Here is an 18,901-nt window from a genome sequence, read left to right as displayed (position 1 = left end):
CCTCAGCAAATGTTGCTGCTGAACTTGCTTTCTCTGCAGTGTTTGTGCTTTTTTTTTCATATTTCATGAAATAAATAATTGTATGAAATAAAATTATTTCATACAATTTAATACACCCATTACTTGGGTACAAAGCCCACGGCTTTGGATTCCGTCGTTGTCGTCGAGTATCGTTCGAGAGAACAACCAGCGCTGTATTTCAGTTGTTTTCCTCTGTGAACATGCACTAATGGATGTCTGACAATTTCGTTGCTTTTTGGAGTTTTCAGATTTAAAAATGTCAGTAAAGGCTCGTTCGTTCTGCTCTCACGGAACAGATGGATTATAATATGCTCATGTACCGTCAGATGAAATCATGCAGGCGTCGGCGCTTTCTCCGTCCATGCAATAAATGCACATCCATGAATGAGCGTGGATTTTCTAGCGCATTTACTTGAACTTCATAGGCAATATATCTATGTTTTAACCCATTTAAGAGGCGGCCAAAATCAGAATTTAAAATGGACTGAAAAGCTCTCTACGAACTTGACGAGCGATGCCGCGCTGACGGACCATAGACTATAAAAAAGTGACTGACATGTAGGCTATGCACATAAATCACTGTCACACACACTCTCAGAGTAATATTAAGTTACTGCATAATACATTTTCAACTAGCAGAATAGTACAGAATCACGATACACAGTCTCACTTGTAGCCATGTCTTTTAACTATTATAATATTTCGAAGGGCAAAAACAGGAACTTTTAATTGGCTTTACATCATCAAGTGTCACTTTAGCGCGAGGCACTGTGCAGTCGCAGACTTGGTACTGTCAGTAGCATAACCTTATAGCATTACCCAGAGCCGTTAACAGCCTGAGCTAACTCAATCACGTCGAGCTATTTGGGCGTGATTTCTCAGCCTCTTTGCCCATTTTCTGTTATCCGGGAGTGACGCAAGGCCAAGATGGCGACGGCCGGCTCCGCCCACTTTAGGCTTCAAAAATGCTCTTCAGAAACCTACGGGTGACGTCACGGACACTACGTCCATATTTTTTTACAGTCTATGGTCCTGATACATAAAACCATAGAATTTAATAGGGTGTCCTTTCTTTTTCACATGACTGTAGGTATCCTTTCTTAGATTATACATAGACATAGAAAATTAGCAAAAAAAAATTTCATAGGATAACTTGTATAAGATTTACTCTATTTTTGTTTAAAACTTGCCAAAACACAAATCCTCTCCAAAGATAAGAAAATGGCGGACAACAACAGTTGCTAAGGTAGAATTGGTCAGTAATGTATTTAAGGGCCATGACATGACACACCATCTGACAGTCGGCCAACTTCGGCCGTCTGTGAGTGTCTGTCGGGATAGTCTTTGCTGTGTTCCACACGTCGGCGGCAGTTCACCTGAGTCAGCATGATGAATCGGCATTGGGGTGTCGGTGTGAGAGATTGCTATGATTGGCTGTTCAGTTTAGCAAACAAGTCAGTGCACAAGAATAAAAGCGAAAAGTGACAGAAGGCATATTTTACGTCACCTTACCTAAAAGTTCAATACAGTTCGTATATCTGCAGTCCTTTTTTCAGTGTCCCTTTTTCAATGACGAATATAGACTATTGATACCTGCTGATATAGATAGTTATTTCCTTACGTGCAGGCGCAGAACGCACATACTAGTTGGCAGTCACCTTTAGTCGTTTTGGTGTGTTCAAGCGCAGCTTTTTGGCTGAGACGCAATGCGACAACTTTTAATGACACTAATAACACTAAAAACAATACAATTACAAATTATTATTATTATTACTGATAGTAATATCACTAAAATTATATAGGCCTAATAACTGTTTTAGGTACAGTTAGCACAAATCAATCATCTTTGAAAATCAAAAGCAGCTTCAAACGCTGACTTAAAAAACTTGTTTAACAAGAAAAATGTATTCTTATTTTTTTCACTGTAATTAAAGTATGGTCCATTAGAGAAATATTAAGCCAGTAAATTCAGATTAACCGTCATCAGCTTTTGGTAGATTGATCGTCCTCTCTGAGAGAATGCCCCGTTAATGCAGCGACAGATGCTCAGTCAGTTTTTGCTTTCACTTTCAGGAAATAAGTGAGTACGTTTACGTTCACATTCTTAACCCGATTATGCTGAATAAGCTGACAATGCATGTGGACATGTAAATGCGTTTACCCATTTTTCTTTATTGGAGTAAAGTCATAAAAGGCTTAAGCATAAACCGATTGACACAGCTTGATTTTTGCCCCTTACCCCTGTTTCTCCCGGCATTTAAACACATTAACATGCGTTCTTTGGGCTTATTGAAGTGCACATGTGATAGGCTATATGACAGGAAAGCGTCCTTACTGTGCATTTACGTGTATCCAGACAGAGTGAGCTTTTCGCGAGAGCTATAGGGAGGAGGAAATATCGCAAACTCCAACTCTTTCTTGACCCAAGAAACTTTAAAAATGTGTTTTCATCTCTTGCAGAAGTCCTACAGTAAAAATGCTGCATCTGTAACGGCATGAGAGGATATGTGTCCATAAATTTCCCATAAACATCACAACAGACATAATAAATGGAATACTCAAAGTCAGATACATGAATGATTAGGCTATGTTTTTACCTTACTACCGGGAAATTACCTGATTTGTTAATATACACTCCACCTTTGCTAGCAAAATAGATGTAAATGTAACCGTCATGTTCTTTTAGTTTTGTTTTCATGGAGTTTTAGTTTGTATTCTTTAGTTCCTGTTTTCCCATGTCTCAGTTTCCCGCCATCATCAATTACCATGGACACCCATCTCACCAGCTGTCATTCATCATGTTCGTTAGCTCTGTGTATTTAGTTCCTCATTGTTCTGTTTCCTGTCGGTTCTCGTTAACGCACTAGCTAAGTTTGGTTATGTATGCATTCTGCTATTAAAGCCTGTTTATTCTTATTTCGTCTTCATCGTGTTCCTGTTGAAGCCACGCTGAGCCAGATCGTGACAGTAAGGCTGCTAAGTGTTTTTTTTTATTATTTTTTTTAATTTTTTTATAGAAAGACCTACTCATTTTGATGGTTCAGTGTTTAATTAGGAGGTTCATATTCAAAATTGACATCCTAACCAGTATAATACTCTTTAAAATTTACTCAATTCCACCAACACTTGATACATTATGTGATCATGTACGGCCCGGGATACAGAGATAGGCCCAGTATCCCAGCGACCCTATATTGAACAAGCGGTTTGAAAATGAATGGATGACAGATTGACAGTGAAAACATCTCAGAGTCTTGAATGGATCCAAATGCCAAAGCTCTCAGTTTGTTGCTTCTGTTCTCACTGAATGAGTCAGCATGTGAATATAACACACATTGTCCAAAATCAGGCATGAAACCTGTTAAGACTTGCTAGAGTTCATCACCTCTGTGCAAGCTCCCTCTGTGGCTTTGACAAGCCTCCATGTGACACTTGCCACAGGCGTCAAGTAAAATGGAAATCTCTGCAGTCACCTCTATTCCTAGTTGGCCAAAGCTGAGAACCAGTCCTCCACTGTGCCTAAAAAGCACAATTTCACAAAAGAAATGGGAATTTATTCCCCCTGAGAGGTAAAAAAGGCGACATGCAGAAGGCGTAATGGAGATTGACAAACGGGCACATTGGTTTGACAGCCATCAGCTTCAACAGAATGTTAACATTTTACCACCTTGGTGCAAAAGCGGTGTCTGGCCACTTTAGCACTCTAAGTGAAAAAGGAGAATAGCCTCAAGCTACTCCTTGACCTGTGGATGGAGAGGGCAGGAGAGAATTATAGGACTACTGATGGCAAGGCCTTTTTTTCTCAGTAGCAGCTCATTATAAAAAAGGCCTTGCCATCAGTAGTCCTATAATTCTAACTTTTCAACTCAGAGAGCCCTGAGATGTCTTGTGTTGGGCTTATGGGTGCATTGTGGAAAGCAAAGGTGCATCAACTCAGAAAACCTCCAGATGGTGTTTAATCTATATAAAACTGAAATAGCGTTAGATCTTATCAAATAGTGATTATCAAATCAAAGGCTGCTGTGCCGTGTGAGTGAAAACCAGCACTGTGTTCATTTGCATGCGTGTAGCTGTTTTTAGAGCAGCTCGGTTCACAGTAATGCAATAAATGGCATCTCTGCAAGTGAGTTTAACATGCATTTGCAAACACAATGTGTGCTAGGTTTACTTTATTTATTAAACTCATTATTGCGGTGCGTTGTAGGATTAAATAAGTGCACTCGATGACGTCCACTATGGTTTTGAACACCACTACAAATGGCTGTCCCCTCAAATAGTGTCCTATTTAAGGGAATAGGAGGCGATTTCGAACAAAGCTGCAGTCTATGGGTGCTTCTCATTTCTAATGTGTGCATCCTCGCTTCCTTGGTACGTGCGTCAGGTTTCTCAACAAGAAAGACTTCTGCATAGGATAGACCTGTGCATCCTCGCTCAGCTCCTCTGGAAGCCTCCTGTTCCTCGCGGTGCAATTAGAAAATTGAGATGTCCTTCAAGATGGCTTCCTTTGATCAGTTTCCGGGTCACAGGCTGGAGGATGGAGGAGCGAGGAAATGAGGAAGCATCACTTTGAGTATTGAGAAGAACCCTATATTTTTTTTCTGCTCTTTATGTTGTGCTGGACAGTTGTCTTAGACTTATATTGACACCTAGTGGTGTGGAGACAGCATCGGTGTTTAGTATTCAGCTGATTGTATCAAGCTAATTGTTAACTGTAGTTGTGTTATTCATATTTTCATATATAGGTGATGCATACTACCAATAGAGCTGTTTGAGATGCCAAAACCTTCTAATAAAATCTTATACATAAGTTATTCACAAGTTAACATGCTTGGATTGTTTAAGAGTTTTGCTTCAACTACCTTCAAAAATCCACAAGAGCATTTAAGAACATTCAACATTAACCAAGATGCCAGCAGGGTATTTCGTGAAGAAAGGCTACAGGGCTCTAATGGTGTAATAACTGTTCATTAAATGTAGTCTAATCCACACAATATTCATTAAGGTGACCTTGTTAAAAGTGAGAAATAGTGGGTTGTAGGGAGTTTATGATAATGTGAAGCTGCATTAATATAAAAGTAACCTGCTCAGTGAGAAGAGAAACAATATGACTTTCTGCCAAATGTTGTCTGCCAGACGTCTAAATGTTTTGTTAGTGTCAATGCAAAAGGCACCTGCATAATAAATGTGTCTCCTCTAAGAAATAAAGGACAAGCTACATCAAACCACAGAGTGTAAATCTTTCTCAGATCATTTATTAGCCCGAAATTAGATTTCACATTGACGCTGACTGCTGCAAAATGTTAATTGTTGTCTTGTTTTTTCAGGACTGGGCAAAGGAGGAATATAGTGGAGGCTGTCCTGTGAATGTAATGACCCCCGGGATGTTAACGTATTACCACCCCAGTCTTCGAAAGCCCTTCGGCAGGTAAACCAATCCACTACACTGGCCAAATCCCTTCATGTTCATCAAAGCCTATTTCAAAATCCCAATCCCTCATTTCACCACTTCCTCTGTCCTACAAGGAATAGTTTACACAAAAATGAAAATTCTGTCATTATGTGCTCACCCTCATATCGTTCCAAACCCACTGTTATTTAGCCTTCTGAAGACTTTGAATACTGAACATGAGTCATATAGGTTACTTTTATGTTCTTGGAGTGAAAAAACTTGATCAATAAACTCATTTTGGTTCATTTTACTTGTGATCAGGTCTTAGTCCACTTTCTATTTTTTTAGTGCCACAACCACATAATAATAATAATAATAATAATAATAATAATAATAATAATTTATTATTTAGTTCATTTCTGTTATTAATAAAAACAGTGGTCCTGGCACCAAACAAATTGTAATATTATTAGAATAAATAATAACAGTGGTCCGGTTGTTAAAAGTACCGGTACTTCGGTACCAGGTCGGTACTGAAATTAAAAAATGTGATGATGATATGCATTGATCATTGTAGCAGTAAATATTTGCAAAATAAAAAACTGCATCACAGACATAGCTGTTGAGTAGCTGTTGAGTGTGTGAATGCAGTGGCCACTCAACCATTCAAAACCTTTTGTTCACAGCGCAATTTAGTTCTGCACACTTGCAAATCCTTTCATTATTACCAACAAAGGGTAAACACAATGTAAATAAGAGATTCATTGTGCCGTGTAGGCAGCTTTTTCGAGTTTCCGCAGGACTGCAAATCTCAGTAAGCAGGCGCTGAACATAGCCTAAGTTATTGACAGCTTCAGTGATTATAAAGGGAGCGCTCTTTGATCGCTTTGTGTTTATAACCCATACACATTTGAATAAAAGTTTTGTTTTTCATGCTGCTAAGTACACTGCACAGTTTCTGGATTTACAACTGTATTTAAATGCGCAATCTGATACTGCAAGTCAAAATGCATTAATCCTTAGAGTGTGAATGCAAACTAATAGACCTGTCTTTCTTTGTCCTTGATTTTATTACAAATTTTTCACTTGATCTTTTATAAGCAGTATTTACTTATAAACATTTGAAGGCTGCATGCTGTTTAAATGTATTATTTACTCATTTCAATTAATAATTTTTTCTTTTCTTTTTTTTTTTCAAATGGATAAATAAAATAGTTCCCACTATTTCTGCTATGGGATGGAAATTGGTACAGAGAATCGTGACATTTTACTGGTATTTGTACTGACTAATGGAATTTTGGTACTGTGATAACCCTAGATCCTAGTACCAAAACATAATGTGGTACTATTAGAATATTTAATAATAATAATAATAATAATAATAACAGCCTTTATTAATTACTGTTATTAAAAAAACAAAGTTGTCCAGGCACCAAAATATTAATTTAATTTATTTAATTTATTATTATTATTATTATTATTTATTCTATTTATTTATGATATTATTTAATATTATTTGAAATACTAATTTTGTAATAATAATGTTTAATAATAATCGTATTTAATCGTTATTTTTTCACTTTATTTGTCCTTGTATGTACATACATATTGAAAGAAGGATTATTAAAATTCTTCAAAACATTTTTGCACAAAAAAAAAAAAAAAACAGCACACAGGTTGGGAAAGACATGAAGAAGAGTAAATAGTGACTATGTTCATTTTTGGGTGAACTTTAATTGGAGATCTCATTGACTTTAGCAGACATTAGCTGCAGATAAAGATAAAAGTGAGAGTAGTACATAAATGCCCATTTTACCTTGAAGTGCAAATGCTACCCGGATGCATGACTTGCATGATGTCAAAAGGACAGCGCTCTCAGGGGAAAACGTCTCAAAAGCTATTTGAAATGGGCCGGTTAAGCGATTGACAGGGCTGAACTAATGCTCGCCCAAGGAGAACGTACAGAAAGAGCGTGCAAGAGAGAAAGCGAGAGCGTGCGGTGGCTGGAATCGAGGGGAAATTTCCATAATAGAATTAAATCCATAGGGAGAGGAATGAGTTCATCATGTAAAGGTGGTTGAGGCATGTACAGACTTCCCATTCTTTCTGGTACCTGTGCGGGCAATGAGACGTCTTTTGAAAGAGAGCTGTAATCTGTCCTTGACCCACTTGGGTTTCCCGACGAGATCTTGAAGCTCTTGATCTCTCAGATGCTACAAGACTCTTTCATGCATTAAATCTCCGTCCATTCTTTCTAGCTACAGAAGTTATTCATATTAGATGTGAATAATTAAAAGGACTAAAATATGAATTACAGTTTTTCTCAATTGCTAAAACACTAAAACCCATTGGCTGAACAAAGTTATCAGTTGCCTGAACTCATTTAGCTAATTGTGCAGTCTGTTGTCAATACCTTAAACCATTTCACATGGTAAAAGACAATTTGCAGATTTCACTTAGACTTTTCAGCAAAACTCTAAACTAATTCTTATTCTCAAAACACATTCTGCACTGTAATGCACATATCATCCACACTGGTAAACACAAGAGGCAACAATCAAATACAAATAGAGAACACACGTCATTGATTGAAAACAACCACTCAAAATTGATTTAACCTGTTTCAAAAGATGTGACACAACCAATATAAGCCAGTTCAGAGAGAAAACAGGTTGTTGAAGGTGAGAAGGATAAAGTCTGAGAATGGATAGAAGAAACAATGTGAGAGGACGAGGACGAGTGCGTATGCGAGGTGGGCGATGAGGAGGAAGAGGGCAAGAAAGAGGAAGAGGAGGAGGAGGGCAAGAAAGAGGAGGAGGGGGAGGAGGGCAAGAAAGGAGGAGGGACAATATTGCTTGTGATGTCGACGAAGTGCTCTGGCCTGGCCTGACCCAGCCCAAAGACAAGAAGAAGCACACTGATCACATGTTTACTCCTTTGATGTTTGTCCCTTTTAGTATTGTATACTGTAGCACAGTGCATTGTAGGCTGTATACTGTACAATGAACAAATTGTATGGCCCTGAACATTGTGCTTTCCATTTGTTAACAGTACTGACTGCTCAATAGATTTTGACTGGTTGCAGGTTCATATCAACAAAGAACAAGAATTATAGTATCACAGAGACAAAGGACAAGTTTGTGAGATGCAGGGTACAGTACTGTAAAAATAGGGGTACAAGGAGGAGGAAGAAAAAAGAAGCACAGCACAAGGGCAGTCGTTCTTAAATTGTAGTGCACGACAAGATTCTGTAAAATTATAAAGGCCCTGATATACTTCAAGAGAAATCAAAGAGCAAACTTGTGTAACGTCATGAGAGAGAGAGAGAGAGAGAGAGAGAGAGAGAGAGAGAGAGAGAGCCAAAGTTGTGGCAAAGTGGTACTTGGATGTTCTGATTTTGATTGAAGGTGATACTTGGCCAGAAAAGTTTGAAAACCGCAGAACTAGACTGTTAGATTTATGCTGGCTGATTTTGATGCAGTATTTCCAGAGTATAAGAGCATCTCTTGCCTTCCATAGATGGAGGAATAGAAAACAAACTGCTTTCATGTCTTTGAAGTGATTCGCATATACAAAGAGCATAGGTGAAAGCACTGTGGGTAAGGGATATACCTAAGGGTTTTATTCAAGTCCACCCATCCATAATGCATAAAGAATAAACAGTGTGGTGGATGGGAAATGGTCTTGCATGGGGAATATGTTGTTGAATGCAGCAATAAGCATTTTTGAGAACCCAATTAAAAGTTATTTCTGTTAAATTCACAACAGACACGAATGTGTGCATTATCTGCTGGAGGTTGACTGAGTTGTTTTATATGTGCATAAATTAACCATCCCATGGAGTTACCAGGACTGTCAGATTAGATATTAACTTTTTTAGTAAATAGCTTTTGCTTTTGTTCCTCCTTTGTAAGTCACTATGGATAAAAATGCATTTATATTTATATATTTGTATTATTTATAATTATTTTTACTGTTCAAATGTTTTAAGCAAGTCTCTTTTATGCTCACCAAGGCTGCATTTATTTGATGTTACATGTGCAGCAGCAGCAAGTCTCTGTTCTGGCTTTGCAGCAGCAGTGTATAGCAGACCTATTCCGCCAAGACCAAATACATTACAGTTTTTCTCAATTGCTAAAACACTAAAACCCATTGGCTGAACAAAGTTCTCAGTTGCCTGAACTCATTTAGCTAATTGTGCAGTCTGTTGTCAATACCTTAAACCATTTCACATGGTAAAACACAATTTGCAGATCTCACTTAGACTTTTCAGCAAAACTCTAAACACATTCTCATTCTCAAAACACATTCTGCACTGTAATGCACATGTCATCCATACTGGTAAACACAAATGGCAACAATCAAATACAAATAGAGAACACATGTCATTGATTGAACACAACCACTCAAAATGTATTTAACCTGTTTCAAATGATGCCCAAAGACAAGAGGAAGCACACTGATCACATGTTTACTCCTTTGATTTTTGTCCCTTTTAGTATCGTGTACTAGCACAGTGCATTGTAGGCTGTATACTGTACAATGAACACATTGTATGGCCCTGAACATTGTGCTTTCCATTTGTTAACAGTACTGACTGCTCAATAGATTTTGACTGGTTGCAGGTTCATATCAACAAAGAACAAGAATTACAGTATCACAGAGACAAAGGACAAGTTTGTGAGATTCAGGGTACAGGGAAAAAATTGCAAAGAGCAAAGCAGAGTAGTAATTTCTGATCAATTTTGAGCTACTATGATAGAACATGTTTTCGTTCATCAAAAGACAATGACGTAGATTAAAAATTTACTTCTCCCTGAGAACTATATGTTTTGAACAATGTGTTTTCTATTTTTTGGTGTATTGTTTTCTGACTGCTTGAAAGTGTATATCATTTTGATCACTTTGTTTAAGATTTGAGAGCAGTGTCTGATTTTGAACACAGGTAAAACTGTTTTGAGGCGAAAGTTTCATTTTGCAAGAGGAGTCAGAGGTTTTGTAAATAGTGCTTGAAGATGAGGTTTTGTGTTTAATGTTTTCAGAAAATGGAGCAAGGTTTCAGAAATTGTGTTTTAGCAATTGAGAAAAACTGTAACATTGCCATATCCATTATCATGCCAATCTCTCAGAGAGTTGTCATGACAAAAATATATACAGTGTATGTGAGTGTGCATAAAAATTGACAGTTCTAGAGGTTACACATAAGCATCTGTTGTAAAGATTCAATATTTTTGTGGAGTTTATAGGGATGGGACGGTATGAAAATTTTATATCACGATTATAGTGACCAAAATTATCGCGATTATCAATATTATCACGGTTTTGTTAAAACGAGATGAAAGTTTTTCAAAAAGAGTTGATGATCACACTGAAGACATTTCAAGAAGTTTAATATTTGAAAATCAACAAACAACAAATAAAACAAGCAGCTCTATGCACTTTTTAAAGCAAGATTCTATTATGTGGTATTTCCTTCCTTATAATGACGGTCGTCAATAGCAATGCATTATAACACCGCGCACATCCATTGTAACGGCCGCCTAGTGTTAAGTAGTGTTCATGACATGAATGTTGATGTGCCTTTAAGATAACTTCTTCTATGGCGTACGTTATTGTATGCATGCTGGTTTTATGTGAGCGCGCACGCACACAGTGAGAGTGAGATTGCTCGCGCAAAGAGGAAGATGACCTCTACTGCTGACCGTTGTTTTATTATAATGTGTTTACTTCCACTTTGATTTGTAGCGTGTTTTAGAGTGTTTTATTTTCCCTTTTAACATTCGCTCTTCGACATGTATGTGAAGTGTGCGCTTAACTGAGAGAAAACATCTATAAAAGTCTCGTGGAACTAACAGTTCATTTGCACTGTCTTGTATCTGGGTAACGTTAGTATTCAAACTCTCTGACAGACGTTACACCATGATCACAATGGACGCGCTCTCTCGTTTCATTCAAATACAACTTGCCGTCTTGCGTCTCCGTTTTTAATTGTATTTTAAAATTAAATCAGAGTTGATTTATTGTTTACAGAGTTTGATAATATTGTTGTGATGATCATCTTGTCTGAACGATTGTTTTGTACGCTGTAATGGATTTATAAACAGGTAAGATTTAAAACATTAATCTCAATTCAATGTCCCCGTAATTATGTGCTAAAAAAAATCGGTGTAATAAGTGTATAATGAATATAAATTATTATCCCTTAAATGTCACATAGTCTTGTTTGAACTTGTTCGTTCGTCTTTGGCTCAAAGCCACTTGCTGCGAACTTTTCTTTGCGGAAGCTTCACGTTTATTTCAAGTGATTGATATAAAATAGTTCAACTTAAAACAACATTTTATGCCCAATTATTTCCTAGTAGTTTTGGTATTGAGGTCAAAGTTAACTTGCCTTGCGTTCGCAGTGGTAACAGTGGGTAATGGTCACACAAGACGACTCGGCTACTTTCTTGTGCATGTTAGAGCTGACAGGGTGACCATCCTCGATTAAGTTTCCCTCAGGATTTTTGTTAAAGCCAAAATATGACCACACCTCAGAATTGGTTCTCTTAAAAGGCAGAAAAATCTCCCGAGCACGGTCACTGCTTTCCGCAATTCCTTCTTGAATAAAAAAAAACAACAACATTGCGCGCTGCGCCTGCATCAGACTGTTGCTGGCTGAACAGGATCTAAAATCGCGATAATCAAACACGGTTTTAATGATAATTAAATTTTAAACGATATTACTAACCGTCAGTGCATTTTATCGTGGTTTATAGTGAAACCGGTAATCGTCCCATCCCTAGGAGTTTATAATAGACACCGTAGTGGAGTCTAAGGCCTTTGAATGCTCAGTTTCATACTAGAGTAAAGAGTCATGACTGCTATTAGCACAAACTTGATTTAGGTAACTAATTATTAGCCATCATTCATTTTGACAGTCATCAACCGTGAATACAAAGTCTTTATATTTCCAGTCACCTTGACATTTTCCACATCCCTTAATACTCAGTCATACTGGTTTACAGTCACCATGACATCAAAATTGACAATTAGTTTTGTTTTGTTTTTTTACTGAATGTTGCAGTGCTTATTATAAATGAGAAATCTGTGCACATCATCATTATTGTTATTTTTTATTCTTCTGCACTTGTAATCTTAAAAAGTTAACCTCCCCTCCCCCTTGAATCGACCAAAACACATCTTAATACCAGGTAAACCATACCTCAACTCTGATATACACTCACCTAAAGGATTATTAGGAACACCTGTTCAATTTCTCAATTATCTAATCAACCAATCACATGGCAGTTGCTTCAATGCATTTAGGGGTGTGGTCCTGGTCAAGACAATCTCCTGAACTCCAAACTGAATGTCAGAATGGGAAAGAAAGGTGATTTAAGCAATTTTGAGCGTGGCATGGTTGTTGGTGCCAGACCGGTCGGTCTGAGTATTTCACAATCTGCTCAGTTACTGGGATTTTCACGCACAACCATTTCTAGGGTTTACAAAGAATGGTGTGAAAAGGGAAAAACATCCAGTATGCGGCAGTCCTGTGGGCGAAAATGCCTTGTTGATGCTAGAGGTCAGAGGAGAATGGGCCGACTGATTCAAGCTGATAGAAGAGCAACTTTGACTGAAATAACCACTCGTTACAACCGAGGTATGCAGCAAAGCATTTGTGAAGCCACAACACGCACAACCTTGAGGCGGATGGGCTACAACAGCAGAAGACCCCACCGGGTACCACTCATCTCCACTACAAATAGGAAAAAGAGGCTACAATTTGCACGAGCTCACCAAAATTGGACGGTTGAAGACTGGAAAAATGTTGCCTGGTCTGATGAGTCTCGATTTCTGTTGAGACATTCAGATGGTAGAGTCAGAATTTGGCGTAAACAGAATGAGAACATGGATCCATCATGCCTTGTTACCACTGTGCAGGCTGGTGGTGGTGGTGTAATGGTGTGGGGGATGTTTTCTTGGCACACTTTAGGCCCCTTAGTGCCAATTGGGCATCGTTTAAATGCCACGGCCTACCTGAGCATTGTTTCTGACCATGTCCATCCCTTTATGACCACCATGTACCCATCCTCTGATGGCTACTTCCAGTAGGATAATGCACCATGTCACAAAGCTCGAATCATTTCAAATTGGTTTCTTGAACATGACAATGAGTTCACTGTACTAAAATGGCCCCCACAGTCACCAGATCTCAACCCAATAGAGCATCTTTGGGATGTGGTGGAACGGGAGCTTCGTGCCCTGGATGTGCATCCCACAAATCTCCATCAACTGCAAGATGCTATCCTATCAATATGGGCCAACATTTCTAAAGAATGCTTTCAGCACCTTGTTGAATCAATGCCACATAGATTTAAGGCAGTTCTGAAGGCGAAAGGGGGTCAAACACAGTATTAGTATGGTGTTCCTAATAATCCTTTAGGTGAGTGTACATCACAATAAGGAAGAAAAGACTATCATAACTTCCATTTCATGCCAACTTTAAAGAATACAGAAAGTATTAACACTTTAAAATGTCTATTAATTTTCTGTCTCTTTTGTCAGGATTCATTGGGCAGGCACAGAGACGGCCACCCAATGGTGTGGATACATTAGCGGGGCAATTCAGTCCGGTCAGCGGGCGGCTATGGAGGTCCTAGCTCAGATGTGTCCTTCTTCTCTGTCCCGGGAGGAACTGGACGCAGTGCGAGCTTCCCTGAAACACAGTAACCCAAGAAAGGAGTCAAAGTGCAAGTCGTCCAAGTCTTACTGCCTCCTCGGTGTGGTAATGACAGCAGCTGCACTGGTGACCGCCTACCTGTTGGCCAAACCAGAACTAGGATTGAAATGGATCTAAAGGGATTTGTTTCTTGACATGTATTTAATTAGTAGTTGTGCCTTAAAATACATTCTAGTCAACATGACGCATTTTACGTCCATAATGGTAAGTATTTCAAAATGAAACATGATTTTTAGTGAGGAAAAAAAGGGTGGGACTTGATTGTATATTTATTGGAAATTGATTGGTCCATGAAAATATACTATAATACAAAAGAGTGTTGCATACCAGAATAGAAAAATAAGAGGGCATAGAAATGTTGCAGGTACACAGCAAGTGTGTGTGTGTGTGTGTGTGTGTGTGTGTGTGTGTGTGTGTGTGTGTGGAAGAAAGACCAGGAATGTGAATTAAGAATGTAAAAATGCTCTGTTGTTTAATTTAAGTATCAGTATTTTAAAAAATAGAACAACATTACAGTATAATCACTCGTTGTATGTTGCACTTAATCATATTTCCAGATTTGAATTTCCAAGATATAAACTAACTTTGCCTCGTCATGAAACTGCGTGGCATAATGTGTTATGTGGAGGAAATATGAAACATAAAAGCACAGAAGTGAAGCAAACGCATTGTGAGCTATAAATGTATTTTTGTCAAGCACTTTGAGTGCCTCTCTTTCTTTCAACCCCATGAGAATCTCAATTGTTATCATGAGAATAAAGCAAGTTGGACACTCATGTCAAGGCCTCTTTGAACACGTTAAATGAGTGTAATGGCTCTCGTTGTGCATAAATGCACAATGCCACATCATTTTAGATAATGACAATAGTATAGGCAATGAAATTGTCAAACTATAATGAGTTGAACTGTAACCAAACATTTTTAAAAATGTGTACATATTTATTAATAATGTATTAACATTCCATATAATATCCACTCTGTATACTCACCTACAATATTTCATACAGCCTGTAGGTGAATTACCACGTAATTACATTTACAATGTAAACAATGTAAAACAATACAATTGTATTCTAAGCTTGAATCAAAGCTTTTGAAATAATAATTTAGTATACAGAATTATCAATTTTTTAGGTGATACTGCATGTAGAGACTGTTAATTGTTAGTTTGGTCACACTTTATATATATGTTTAATTTAGCTTCAGAAACAAATTGGTCTTGTATGTGGTAACATAACTGCACAATAAAGCATTTAATCTATATTTGTTTTAATGACTGTTATTCCTTTTCTAAAAGAAACATACGCCGCCTCGTTTTTTTCTCATCATATGTATATCTGTCAAGAGTTTTTTAAGTTAAAATCATTCAGTTATAATCTTGATATGTCTTTTTTGTTTGATCATAAAATATTGTTAAGAAAAATGTAATGAACATTTTCGTCTGTAATTTTGTGGACTAAATTAACTTTGGTTAGAATGCATCTCAAAAACAATAATTTAACATCACCCATTTTACTTATTTTTTCTTGAGTGGTTTTCTTGGTTAAAGAGTTACATGCGATGAACCAAACCATGCAGCTACGTGGTGAATCGCATTACAAACTTTTATTTGAAACAAAAAAGTATTTGAAAACCAGCCAAAAGATACTGTACAAGACTCTACTGTACTTACCCACAAATGTTTTAATGACGAAAAGAATTACAATCCCAAAAAAGCATTGCGAATGATATAAGCAAATTAAGGACTGTATAAAACAATTGATTTAAAGATGTTGATTGTATAAAACCAATATATTTTGTTTATTGTAAAATATGCATGTGCATAAATATTTAAGTAGTTCACAGTGCTTCATAGGAGTGGGCGGAGCTTTTAGCATGACTTGTCACGATTCTCTGATTGGTGGAGATTTTTGCTAAATTACGGGTATAGTTTTTTCACTGGAAATTCTGATGTTAAAGACGATTTAAAAATAATCTGGGCAGATGGCTTTAAAAAAAATTTTACCATCAATTAGTCTTTAACAATTTATAAGTTAATCAATTCCCCTAGGGAGAAAATTTTATTTTGTTTGCTTCCGGAACCCGACTGTTGCACTCTATAAAGACAGGTGGTTAAAGGAAAGTGTTTCATATGCGCAGCAAGTTTGTGATGAAAGTTTACAGCCTGCAGACATTTTTTCGTTAAGGCCTGGCACATGAATTAAGGATATCTATTGACTTTAAGCATGAATATTTTAAAATCAGCATAAAATGTTATATTATCTTATAAAAAATCATGAACTTGTATTTTGAAGTTTCCATATTTGATCTTCTAAGCTGCTTTAATGCCCCCCATATAATTACAATGTGTTATGTGAAAAGAATTTGAAACATCAAAGCACAGAACTGAAGCAAACACTCCGTGAGCTATAAAAGTTATTGTCATGCACACTAAGTGCCTCTCTGTAAACTCCATGAGAATGTCAATTGGTTTCATTGCTTTAGCAGAATAAAACATGCTGGAAAGGCAACAAGTTTGTCAAGGCCTCTTTAAACATGTTAAATGTGTGTAATTGCTCTCTCATTGTGCGCAGATGAAAAAAAAAAAAAGATAGGCCGTCAGATAGGCCTATAGATGGAATAAATTTCGAGCAAATCTTGCCACTGCGACTCGGCGTTACCCGCACAGTACAGTAACTCACACACTCACGGACACACGTGTATCCGCCCACACGCGCACAGCAGGCACGTCTCAGGGAGGGTGAGATGTGAAAGTGATTTAATCGCTTGTGCTTGATTACACAGTTGATGGAAAAAGCTCCTGTCATGCTCGGATGCTCTCTAAGGGGTGATCTAACTCCTCTGGCAGCCCCTAAAGGAGCATTTTTTTCTCTTCGTTACCGCCGCCTCGCGGGGGATCAACTCTTCATTTTCCCTGCCTCACGCCCACCCCATCAAGATCAAACCCTGCCCTGACCAACATGTTTTTGTATGCGTCCAATTTATGGGCTCCAGTAGTGGCGAGATGACACAGCCAGCACTTCCTCCACTCGCTCTGGCCAGAAGCCACGGGAAAGATGAGTCTCTTGTGATTGTGAATCTGATTTTCCATTCCATTTGCTTGATTACCTCCACGTCCGGCCGGAAAGCCACAAGTCTTCATTTAGAGCCACTCCGCCGTGTGGATTGGCTATTATTTTGGACGTCCCATGAGCAGCTGTGTGCGTCTCAAAGGATCCACTGCCTAAAGATTGCATAATGTAACAACTTGTCCGGGGCTTTGGCAGATTGCCTGCATCGGTTTGCGGTTTGAAGATGTCCGATCCAAGGCAATGCACCAACTTTAGATTAGGTGTATCCGAGCCAAGATGGAAGCCTTCCATCAGGTTTTAGAGGCTGCTATAAAGTAAAAACAAGAGAAAAAGGTGCAAAAAAAGGTCAGAATTGTGAGATATAAACTCGCAATTGAGAAAAAACTTCTGAATCATTAGATATAAACTTGTAATTGCAAGGAAAAGAAATGTCAGAATTGTGAGATATAAACTTGCAATTGCAAGAATATTTTCAGAATTGTGAGATATAAATTTGCAATTGCAAGAAAAAAGTCAGAATTGTGAAATATAAAATCGCAATTGCAAGAATATTTTCAGAATTGTGAGATATAAATTTGCAATTGCAAGAAAAAAGTCAGAATTGTGAAATATAAACTCACAATTGCAAGAAAAAAGTCAGAATTGTGAAATATAAACTCGCAATTGCAAGAAAAAAGTCAGAATTGTGAAATATAAACTCACAATTGCAAGAAAAAAGTCAGAATTGTGAAATATAAACTCGCAATTGCAAGAATATTTTCAGAATTGTGAGATATAAATTTGCAATTGCAAGAAAAATTCAGAATCGTAAGATATAAACTCACAATTTCAAGAAAAAAGTTAGAATTGTGAGATATAAACTTGCAATACTGATCATTTTTTTCAGGATTCTTTGATTTGTGTAATGTTACAACTCGTCACTGGCTTTGGCAGATTGCCGGGTTGGTTTGCAGTTTGAAGGTGTCTGAAGAAATGCAACAAATTCATATTAGATCCATAAGGTGAAAGGCGGCCCCTGAGAAATGCATAAAATAATGTCATCTGTGCCCTTCTCTTGTGATATGACACGTTGCACCACATGGCGGTCTGTAATATTCAGAATGACAGACTTTCTAATGGGGGGGGGGGCTCAACTGTGTCTCAATCAGTGTGTAACTCAACTGTTCACACATGAGATCAAGAGCCATCTGCCTGACGTGCCAAGAAATGATTCAATCACATACAGTGCTGTGATGTTTTGGTAGCACTTTACAATGAGGTTTCACTTATTAACAGTTAACATTAACTTACAATTCTTCTACAGCATTCATTATTCTTAGCTTATTTAAACATTTACAAATTAACATTAACAGTAACATAAATAAACAACTGTATGGCGGGACAACCTGTCACTCACATGAAATCGACCAATAGCAAACCACAACCAATTCCACATGGACAAAATCAAGTCTTACCCTATTTATTTATTTTTTCTTCTTCTTGTTTGAGAAGAAACTGAGTTTCACTCAGATGTACCTCACAATAGGGAAGAAAATACTATCACAACTTCCATTTCATGCCAACTTTAACAAATGAGACCATATTGTAAAGTGTTACCAATGTTTTTGTTGTATTCACTGCATTTTAGGTTTCATAATGTTTTATGAAATTTGTATTTGAAATCTTCATATTCAAACTAAAAAAATCGATATTCAGTCA

At 37.5% G+C, this 18,901-nt stretch overlaps 1 protein-coding gene across 2 annotated transcripts in view; it reads left to right on the top strand.

The window, feature by feature from the left end:
* Positions 1-15,393, top strand: part of LOC311076528 (putative flavin-containing monoamine oxidase A) — a 60,135-nt gene extending 44,742 nt beyond the window's left edge. For both annotated transcript variants that reach the window (XM_084104840.1, XM_084104841.1), the window contains exons 12-13: positions 5,346-5,446; positions 13,958-15,393. In XM_084104840.1, coding sequence (XP_083960966.1) covers positions 5,346-5,446; positions 13,958-14,249 — 393 coding nt within the window. In that variant the 3' untranslated portion in view covers positions 14,250-15,393. The remainder of the gene's footprint in view (positions 1-5,345; positions 5,447-13,957) is intronic.
* Positions 15,394-18,901: the final 3,508 nt, after the last annotated feature.

The sequence above is a fragment of the Abramis brama genome (assembly GCF_963993115.1).
Source record: "Abramis brama genome assembly, chromosome: 25".
NCBI lineage: Eukaryota > Metazoa > Chordata > Actinopteri > Cypriniformes > Leuciscidae > Abramis > Abramis brama.
This window is presented reverse-complemented; position numbering and strand designations above follow the sequence as displayed.